Source organism: Zophobas morio, unplaced genomic scaffold (assembly GCF_036711695.1).
Source record: "Zophobas morio isolate AGI-343-1 ecotype UQ-CSIRO unplaced genomic scaffold, CSIRO_AGI_Zmor_V1 ptg000017l, whole genome shotgun sequence".
Taxonomy (NCBI): Eukaryota; Metazoa; Arthropoda; class Insecta; order Coleoptera; family Tenebrionidae; genus Zophobas; species Zophobas morio.
The window spans coordinates 12,735,649-12,746,046 of record NW_026972122.1 but is presented as its reverse complement, the minus strand read 5'-3'; the positions used below and the strand labels follow the sequence as shown (position 1 = coordinate 12,746,046).

Below are 10,398 nucleotides of genomic sequence, written 5' to 3'. Positions count from 1 at the left end.
TCGAGACATGGGTCGTGTTCTTCATCCGTGCACCGCTCACGCCTCTACTCCGCAGAGATGAACCTCGACGATTCAGCGCACCATGAATGCTTCGACCTGAGTAGCCCCTTCGTCAGGAAGTCGGCGACTTGGCTCTCCGTCGCCACGTAGTCTACCTTGATTCTCTGCTCCTTTAGCGCGTCGCGCACAAAGTAGTGGCGAATGTCGATGTGTTTACTTCTACTACGTAGCACGGGGTTCTCTGTCAGCTTCAGAGAGCTCCTATTGTCGCAGAGAACGACCAGATCTGCTGATTCCCCGAAGCCCAGCTCACGAACGAAGCGTTGCCAATGTAGGGCCTCCTTCACGCAGTGGAAGCGTGCTGGGCCCATAACCTGTTAAGTGTAACGTTTCTGTTATTAAATTTAATTTTACGTTCATTTGTCTTCTTTTTTTTTGATAATTTATACATCATGTGACAATAGTGAATGGTTCTTTAATATAATAACGATCACTAGTTAAATTAAAAATTTTTAAAGTTTGGTTTTGCGAAATTTTTCGGGGTGGTCGGCTTTTTTTGCCGGTCAGTGTAAATTACACGATTCGTATGAAACAATGTAAGATATAAATAAGTATGTACAGAATATTGTTGTTGTCGCGGTTGATAAGACACAACCCCAGTGGCTGTGTAGACCAGTGTTGCCAACCTGTACGATAATTATCGTTTTGTACGATAATTGGACTCTACATACCATGTACGATAACGTAAAATGTACGATAATTTTGCAGTATATATACAAACCGCGGTATTTATTAAAAAAGAAATCTTTAATGCAATAAAAATCAAACACAGATTAAAAAAAAATACATCAATGTAAACATAAACCCAAACAATTAAGTAAAAACAAAAAATAAATTTCTAATAAACAAAATAAAATTGTCATTGACAAACCCATCTTAAAAAATATATACAGTGACAAAATGAATGAAGCATTTATCAAAATTTAATTCTAATCGATTGTGCTTACACCAATCAACCAGAGTGTAAATGTCGTTTTGTAATAAATGACAATCAGAAATAGTAGTGATTTTATAATATAGCAAATAGTAGTTTTCTGCAGTTAAGAAGCCTAGGTAATGTTAATAATTACACACAAGTCCATTAATATTCATACTTCGTTGGTAAAATTTCCTACAAATAGAGTATCTTTACTCATTTGTAGTAAAAATACCTCGAATACGTGTGAAATCCCACTTTAAAGTATAAAATAACTCAGAAAAGATAAAATCACTTCATTCATGTAAAAACACTAAAATGAGTAAAATTCCAGTTTTTGTAGGGTAAAATTACACTCATTTTTTTCAGTGTAAGCACTATCAAACCTAACAAAAGTTAACTGTCTTTTGAACTATGAAAATACTAATATTATTGTCTCAATTATTATTAACACAATCATAGAAACTCATTGTAATTGTAATATATTTATGAAATAAAAACATTTTCTTATAAAAACAAAATTAAATTGTCTCTAGCACTACAATAACAGAACAGCTACGATTAATTTTTGTCAAGTTTTGACAACAACGCATCAAATTTTGCTGCAAAAACATCAGTTCACGTGCTGCTAAATTTTCTGCTCACACAGATTTCCTAACATCTTCTTGATGGGATCAACTTCTGCTTGTCTCAGGCGAATGGGGTCTCCCTTTCTTTTTTTCTCAGGTACTTCTTGAACAGCTGACTCCTCAAATTCATCTTCGAATACTGTATTTTTGTCATGTGATCCTGCAACAATAACCATACGTTGTTTCTCTTTTATACACTTTTGGGTGGCTTTACGTACCAGTGGCAAGACCAGTGGCACTATCCAATGAGGACGCAACAATAGGATTCACATTACGTTTTGCTCCTAAAAGAGCATCCGTTTCATCATAAAATTCAAAATTTATTCTTTGAGCTCCAGTCATCTTCGTGTTGTCTTTCTTTTCAGTATATTTTTGTTTCAAGTATTTCCACCTGTCGCGGCATTGGTTGACAGTACATTGGATGCCTTGTTTTGCCAATTGAGCACATATTTTTGCCCACACTTTCTCATTTTTCACTGTAGTTGACTGAAATAACGTTTCATATTTTTGTTTTAGATCAATCAAATGCAAGGTTGCTGAACGGGTCCACTTTTTAAGTGTCTCTGGCATTATTTCTGACGTATTTGAAGACGATAAAGCTATGTTCGAAATATTAAACTCCTGGACCACATTGTCTCTAACAGCAATAAAATGGAATGACTCGTCTACAATAATAAACACTGACATTTTACACTACTCATTGGGAACACTAAATAATTGTACCTGTTTTCCTTTGAAGTAGGAGGTTGCCATCGTCATGTATGGAGTCCCGTCTTCATTGTATGCCACACAGTATGTGTTCAAAGTGTATGGAACCTCCATATCAACTTGTATAAAAGTATCGCACCAAACGCACACGGCACCGCATGTGCGCACGTTGAAAACAAAACTATGTTAGGTTAGAAAACATCATTGCACATGCGGGGGACAAAAAAAATATAGTTGTCCATGTTACAAGAGGAGTCACCACTCTAATGCTTGATTTGTGTCACCACTCATCAACATAACCTTACCCCTCTTACGATGGTGTGCATGCTTGGTCATTCTTCCCGCAGTCAGGAGCGTGGCGATTTGGGTCTTGAGGTAATTACTTTGGTTATTTATGAACGCTTCACAGTAACTCACCGAGGTAATGTTTTATGTTTTCTGAACGGCTGGGGATTACCAAAGTATCCTCGGTAACATTTTCTGAACGCACTCCAGTCGTCTAAAAAAATTTTATTGTATACAAATCGAACGTTTTTAGTATAAGGGACGTTCGGCTTGCTACTTTAGAGCGATGTTGGAGTGGAGCTAGAACGGTTTATGAGTGGCGTCACGTTATTATGGAGTATGCACGCATGATAATGTTTGAAGATAGTTCAGATGAGGAATGCGCAAATTACAGAAAAAGTATAAAACTATGCTGGAGTGCGTTCAGAAACTTACGGCGATGGTAAGGTGATAGTAATTTGAGTAATCTGACGTCACGTTACTGAGGTGAAGAAAATAGTGAACGATTTTTAGTAACTCTTAGATAACGTATAAGTATGACATTAATCTAACCTCTTGTGTTTACAATGTGGCAATATCTAGTGCTGCTGTCAAACATACTGAATTAATGTTATTTACAATTTAAAACACAAAGCAACAAAAATAAAACAATGGAAGTTGCGCTTTCCATTGCAATTGTTGGTGATATGGCATTGAAATATATCATTTTAAGCGACGACGACGAAACGAGCGACGAAGATGAAATTGTAAGTGTTGTTTTATTAACAAAAAAACGTAGAAGAAAACCTTCGAGAATTGAAAACTACGTTGAACGGACAGTACCCAATTTGACAGCCAGAGAATTTCAACAACATTTTAGAATAACCATAGATGCATACGAACACTTAATACAAATGGTTGGCCCTCTGTTAAAAAGAAAAAACTACAAAGGAAGATTTACAATCAACGTTGAAAAGCAGCTGTTGGCAGTAATTTGGTTGCTGGCAACCCCTGATTCATATAGGTCAGTAACAGTGTAGTCGATAAATAGAAATACAACAATATGCATATGCTATACTTTATTTGTAGGTCAGTGGGTGAAAGATTTGATTTGGGAAAATCATCACTGTCAGTATGTTTTATGCGAGTTATAAAAATATTATGTTCTTTAACACAAAGAATCATTACGTGGCCAACTGGTCACAAGTTGACAGAAGTGAAGGAAAAATTTAGACAAATGGCTGGTTTGCCAAACGTTATTGGTGCTATTGATGGTACATATATATGTATAAAGGCACCACACGAAGATCCAGAGTCTTATATTACAAGAAAAAGCCACTATGCCATCACATTGCAAGCTATTTGCGATGCAAATTTAAAATTTACAGACGTGTTTGTGGGTTATCCTGGGTCTGTACACGATAATAGAATTTTCCGGAATTTCGAGATTTACATAGCAGTTCGCAACCATCTACAACAGTATTTCCCAGATGATGAGTATATTATTGGCGACAAGGCGTATCCATGCTTGTCATGGTGTATTCCGCCATATATTAATCGAGGCAATTTAACGCCGGCTAAACGACATTTTAATACCATCATGGCAAAAACCCGACAAACTATAGAAAGATCATTTGCTCTTCTCATGGGAAGATTCAGAAGATTGAAATTTTTGGACATGCAACGGACTGATCTAATACCAACAGCTGTTCTGGCGTCGTGCGTATTACACAACATCTGTTTAGAGCATAGAGATGTAGAAATTGATAACTACATTAGAGAAGGAATAGATGACATATACCACAATGATGAAAACGAAGGGCATGGTCATCAGGAAATTGAGGGAACACGCAAACGGGATGAATTATGTCGTCAGTTGTTTATATGAAAGTATTTATTTTGCATATTATTGTAAACAATTATATTCATTTAATAAAATAACATTAATAATTCTCTATAAGTACAAGAAACAAAACTATATTAAATGGACGTTCAATTATTTTATTTTCTTTATTTTTCACAGCATGAAAAATTACCATTACTGTAAAACTTAATGCACTACCTGAAAACAACAAATAATAATACAATGTAAACATCATATTTTCATACATTTTGTTTTTCAGTTTTTACGATATATATGTACACTGCTGTACATTAAAATTAAGAACAAGTCTTATGGATGATTTTGGTAAAAATTTAGTTGTGTGTATCATACATAATTTCAGTAACTGAGAAACAGAAACCTTCTTTCAAAAAATTATTTGACGTGTGACATTCTAACAATACTTTTATGGATTCCACATACAACCAATATACACTATACACTTTTTGGTATACTTAATTTTAATGAACAGCAGTGCACATTGGTAAGTTAACAAACCTTATTGTCAAGTTTCGCAATTAATGCATCCATTTTTTGTGAGAAAACATTTATGGCCCTGTCACGTGATTCAATATTGTCCTTGTGTCTCTTTTCACGATTCAATTCCCTCTGCTGACTCTCTTCTTTATAATCACTTAGAAATTGTGTAATAACATCTTTTTTTTTCTTAATTTGTAAAAGTTTCTTTTGCTTGGCGGGTCTCGGTTCACAGTCATCTGTCTCACTGCCTAGTACATCTTCATCACTTTGTTCAGATACTATAAATATTGCAATATTATTGTTTAAAAAAAATCTTACAAATTGATCAATGTCATACCTTTTGTGGTGCCCTTTATTGATGATGCAATGGCAGGTGGTGTTATAGAGTGTTTGTTTCGCAGTAGGGCATCCATCTCATCAAAATATTCAAATTTAAATACATCTTCACCTGTGCCTCGTGGTCCCATATTATCGCGTTTTTTAACGTACCGTTTTTTAAGATATTGCCATTTGTCACGGCATTGTTGTCCACTAAATGGGAAGCTATTATTGTTCATTTCTTGAGAAACCAAGTTCCAGACTTGATCATTCTTTAACGTGGTTGATTTAAACTCCTTGCTAAATTTGCTGCGGAGATCAATAAGTAGTACTGTTGCAGCTTTTGACCAGAGTTTTTCTCCTTTTGTATCCTTCGGCTGAATACTTGTGGCAAGGGCCGATGCGCTTGCTCGGGGCGACGGAGACTGAGACAATGATGAAGGTCCTGCAGGCTGGTAGTTAGGGAAAGTGTTCCCAAGAATATCCACAATTTCTGGTGTTAGACACACCAATGTGAGGCTTCCATCTGCAAAATGCGTACTTTACCATGTACTTATATAAGTAGAAACCTAACTTTAGCTCACATACATATTTAATGGAAGAATATTAGGGATATTAAGGTTGTTATCAGAATATTGAATGCATACAAAATTTCTGATATTTCTCAGATTCTAAATTTACGAATATGTACGTACCATTTACATTCTGCAAGCAAATTTTATTGTCACTGATTACAGGCTCGTCATTAACGACGAAAAAAGCATAACTGTCCATTTCCATGTTTACACAAGTTTAGAAAACAAACCACAAAACAGTTAGTGCTATAAATTGCTAATCTAACCTTAAACCATACCGGTGCCCGGTGACGGTGGAAAACTCGAACAACATTTAATACGCAAGCGTGGCTATTCTTACCGCACTCGAGAGCATGGCGATTTGGGAAGACCCAAGGTAATGTTTTGTTGTATTCTTGAACGCTCGGCAGTATTGTGCCGAGGTGATATATTACTTTTCCTGAACGATTTTAAGTAACCTAAGTGACCCGGTCACATTTTCTGAACGCACTCCTGAAGATATTGTGCCGTTGATGCCTGATCGTCAGTTCCGCATAAATTTTAGAATGTCACCAACTGTATTCGAAGATATGTTAAGAAAAATTAATATAGTTTTTATTGAAAACAATAACCGTCATGTGGGATATCCAAAAACTCTATTGGAAAAAGAAGTAACGGTAACAATATGGTGTTTAGGAAATCCAGAAAGTTTTAGGTATTAACCTTGATAAACTAAATTATTTATTGCTTTGTTACCTGTAACAGATCAGTCGCAGAGAGATTTGGAATCAGCAAATCTACATGTTCGAATGTTTTGTATCGTACATGCCACTTGCTATTGCAAGTTAATAAGACATTCAAAATAATTTCTTGGCCTACAAAAGCCAGGCAGCAAGAAATCAGTCGTCATTTAGGATGTGCTGGTTTTCCTGGAATAATTGGTTGTGTAGATGGAAGCCATATTGAAATTATTGCACCTAAAACATATCCCAATTCATATATAAACCGAAAAAGTTACCATTCGGTATTGTTACAAGGTGTTTGTGACCAGAAACTACTTTTCACAAATGTTTATACAGGTGAAGCCGGATCGATACATGATTATACGCTTTATAGATCTGATCTTTTTGCAAAAATAATTTCTGGAGAAGTAGCATTTTACGAAGATAGTCATTTAGTGGCCGACTTGGCATATAAACTAGCCTCAAATTTAACCTCTTAAGGTCCACTTATACTAGAATCTTATTTAAAAAATTCATTCCATGAAAAAAGTGGCCAGAGGCAGTTAGTAAACAAATTGTAGTTTTCAAAATATTTATTTTCTGCTTTAGAAAACAACAAAACAATATGTTCCTTTGCAGGAACACTGGTCATATAGACATAATTATGCAATCAAATATGAAATTCAGCGAAGCAGTTTCTAGTCTTAGTAATACATAGATGTACCTTACACTTTACACAATAGAAATAAGTTTTTAGTCCACACAATGGTCTCTTGCACCGTTGCCTTTCTTTGTTATAAGAAGGAAAGTGGGCCACCTTGTCTGTACGCACGTCAAACTGAGGTATAGGTTTTGTTGCTCCCCTTCTCTTTTTCTCTTCATAATTCTTTTCAGTACTTCCGCTTGGTCTTCCTCTTTTTCTTGTATTTTCATCCTTTCCCACTCGGCAAAGAGCTTCGGCTACTTCAGCACGAAATCCCAAAGAATCTAGAATATCTTTTTTGTCCATGTTACTCTTCTGCATATCAGTCTTGTATTTTAACCATGCGCTAACTAGAGCCAAGTCGATTAAATGAAAAAACAGTTTGAGATACCATTTTCGACTTCTTAGGCTTATCCTGTAGTAGGATATGAGTCCATCAAGAAGGTCAACCCCACCCATAAAGTTATTATATAGCTTTATCATATTGGGACGGGTCACCTCAACTCTTCTTTTGCCTTTTCTGTCAAAGCGTTCAACAATATCGACAGGCTGGCTTCCGCAAAATGTACTAAGGAGACAAACGCTCTTGTTGTCGAACCATTTCAGAGTATGAATATCAACACTGTTGACTGTTGTCTTATATTCCTCATAAGTGCCTCTACCTTTTTTTTTCAAAACGTTGTCGCTGCTGAATTGTAAACCAGGAAGTCTGTTGCATCTTACGGTCCCCAAACTATAAATCCCATCTTCTTGAAGAGAGGTAAGCAGCTTTACAGAGGTAAACCAATTGTCGAAGAAGAGTAAATAATTTTTGTGTTGTGGTATCACAGATGCCAAGCGTAGTACAATATTTCCACTAGCTCCTATATCCTCCTTTCCCGGTGTTGGCAATATTTTTCCTGTGTAAATTTCAAAATTGTGAACCAAACCACTGCTATCGCACAATACGAATATTTTGTAACCCCATTTGTTGGGTTTTTTGGGATTATACTGCTTTAGTGCAGATCTTCCTTTGTACGGCACTATTTGTTCATCTACGCAAAGCATCTGTGGTTTGACTTGATTTTTAAATTTTTCTGTCAATGCATCTATTATGGGTCTAAGCTTGAATAGCTTATCACGGTTTGGATCATTTCTATCCGTGGGAAGGTCATCGTTGTTGTTGAAATGTAAATTCTTTTTTATATCTTCCCATCTCTTTCTGGACATACAGTCAGCAACTTGGGCTACTCTGCAAGCTGACTTCCAGTAAAGTCTATGTCGCGGTAAATGGAAAATTGACATGTATATAACAGTTCCAATAAAAATTTCTAATTCAGAACGTGTTAGATTCAGGGGCTTGTTTACGTCATTTTGAATAGCATATAAATTGCTTTGTTCCACTATGAGATAAAGCAATTCGTTCGAAAAAAATTGCTGATAATAATGAATTGGGCGTCCAATTTCGGACTCCTCGGTTTCCTCCGCAACGAAAGGTGGCAATGGCAATTCTTCATCATTATTATTGAGTTTAGTCCACTTGTATGTGGGTTTTCCTCTTACATTCGTAGCTGTAGCCACATGATCTACAGGTTGATTATCTTCATCTGATTCGGAACTACTAATTGAATCGTCACTGTCAGAAGAAGAGGAATCCCTTGAATTTTGTACAACAAACTCATCATCTGAGTCTCCAAGATTATCGTCCTCACTATCGCTTGGTATGTAGGCCATTTTTACTGTAAAAACCCAACAATATTGCTATTAGTTCATATGTACCAAAAGTCCACTGTTCCATTTCAGGAACAATCTAATTTTCATCTAAATGACCAATGTTCCATATGAGGAACTAACAGAATTTTGGGCTCCTACAGACTAATTGTATATTTACAATAACTAGGAAGGTACAGGCATATCTTCTAAAGTCTAACAATAGCCTAAATAATTTTAGTTTGATCGGTACTTACCCAAAAATTAAAAAATTACGATCACAAATAACTCAACACCACACAACGTGCTCCGTCTGCAAAGGTATGACTGAACTTATTCTAGTTTCACTCTAGATGGCGTTTGCTGTTACTTATCAATGTTTATTCATTGGTATATATTAGGAACAACGGTCAGTTAAAGAACTGGCGGAATGATTGCTCTTTTCTAATTGTTTTTGGTCTGAGTTAGGTATGTTCCTGATTCGGAACACAGGACCTTAAGAGGTTAATGGTAGGATTTCAAAACTACGGGAATTTAACAGGACTGCAAAAAAACTTCAACACCATTCTTAGTAAAAATTGAAAATTGTTTCGCTTTGCTCAAGGGGCGATTTAGAAGATTGAAAAAATTATATATTGTGCGAATGGATTTGATAGCTTTGTTAATAATTGATGGTTGTATTTTGCACATCGTATGTATTCTAAATGGACGGAATTCTGGATTGGCAAGACGAACTTCGTCAAGAACGTGCGAATAATCCCCAGAACTATAGAGACATGGACATAGAAGAAGAAAATCGTTATGCACGCATAAAACGACAAAACATTTTGTAATGCTTTGCCTATACCAATAAATTAAATAAGTAAAGTCGTTTTTATGAAAAATACAAGTTGTATTTAACTGAAAAAAAATATATAAATATATAACAAGAACTATTTTATCAGACTTATTTAAAAGCCAGGTAACAAAAAATTAAATTCTCTTCTTAAAACTATCTGAACATATAATTGATCAAAAACATAAATTCTATTTGTACCAAAAAAAAAAAAGAAAAAAAAACAAATTATTATCAAGTTCCCCTACTCTGCAGTATTAGTCTTGTCTGGTATTTTTTTGACATATTGTTCAAAAATGTCAATGAATCGGTCCATTCTCTGCATCTTTTCTTTATGTCGCTTGGCTACATCGTTAACTTTTAATTTTCTTTTCTTTTAAAATGTGATTTCATATCGTGACGAACTGGGATCCATTTGTTCTTCTGTTTCAGCTGCCGGGCCTGCTGGCTCTGACTGTTCTGCTAGTTTTAACCCACTGTCGCTGCTGCACGTCGCAATTGGTTAAATCTCAGGTTTTTTGTACATGAAACTATATATTAAGTTGAAGTACTGCCAGGTCCGGCGTTGTTTTCCCGATGTTCTATTATTAATCACAATTGATCTATATGTCCTCAGTAGGCTTTTCCATTTTGACTCC

At 35.6% G+C, this 10,398-nt stretch overlaps 4 protein-coding genes across 4 annotated transcripts; 2 read left to right on the top strand and 2 right to left on the bottom strand.

Moving 5' to 3' along the window:
- The first annotated feature begins 3,015 nt into the window (after nucleotides 1-3,015).
- LOC135130219 (putative nuclease HARBI1) lies at nucleotides 3,016-4,573 on the top strand. The gene is made up of 2 exons (XM_064057573.1): nucleotides 3,016-3,601; nucleotides 3,667-4,573. The coding sequence occupies exons 1-2, from the start codon at nucleotides 3,249-3,251 to the stop codon at nucleotides 4,463-4,465; spliced, it is 1,152 nt and encodes a 383-aa protein (XP_063913643.1). The 5' UTR covers nucleotides 3,016-3,248; the 3' UTR covers nucleotides 4,466-4,573.
- LOC135130220 (uncharacterized) lies at nucleotides 4,563-6,292 on the bottom strand. The gene is made up of 4 exons (XM_064057574.1): nucleotides 5,953-6,292; nucleotides 5,277-5,783; nucleotides 4,958-5,217; nucleotides 4,563-4,639 (listed from the first exon to the last, which is right to left on the bottom strand). Exons 1-4 carry the CDS (start codon nucleotides 6,035-6,037, stop codon nucleotides 4,628-4,630), a joined length of 864 nt encoding a protein of 287 aa, XP_063913644.1. The 5' UTR covers nucleotides 6,038-6,292; the 3' UTR covers nucleotides 4,563-4,627.
- LOC135129947 (putative nuclease HARBI1) lies at nucleotides 6,186-7,033 on the top strand. Its single transcript, XM_064057216.1, has 3 exons — nucleotides 6,186-6,208; nucleotides 6,287-6,526; nucleotides 6,577-7,033. The coding sequence occupies exons 1-3, from the start codon at nucleotides 6,186-6,188 to the stop codon at nucleotides 7,031-7,033; spliced, it is 720 nt and encodes a 239-aa protein (XP_063913286.1).
- A 56-nt stretch (nucleotides 7,034-7,089) lies between these two features.
- Nucleotides 7,090-9,423, bottom strand: LOC135130492 (piggyBac transposable element-derived protein 3-like). Its single transcript, XM_064057889.1, has 2 exons — nucleotides 9,183-9,423; nucleotides 7,090-8,954 (listed from the first exon to the last, which is right to left on the bottom strand). Exon 2 carries the CDS (start codon nucleotides 8,947-8,949, stop codon nucleotides 7,204-7,206), a length of 1,746 nt encoding a protein of 581 aa, XP_063913959.1. The 5' UTR covers nucleotides 8,950-8,954; nucleotides 9,183-9,423; the 3' UTR covers nucleotides 7,090-7,203.
- Nucleotides 9,424-10,398: the final 975 nt, after the last annotated feature.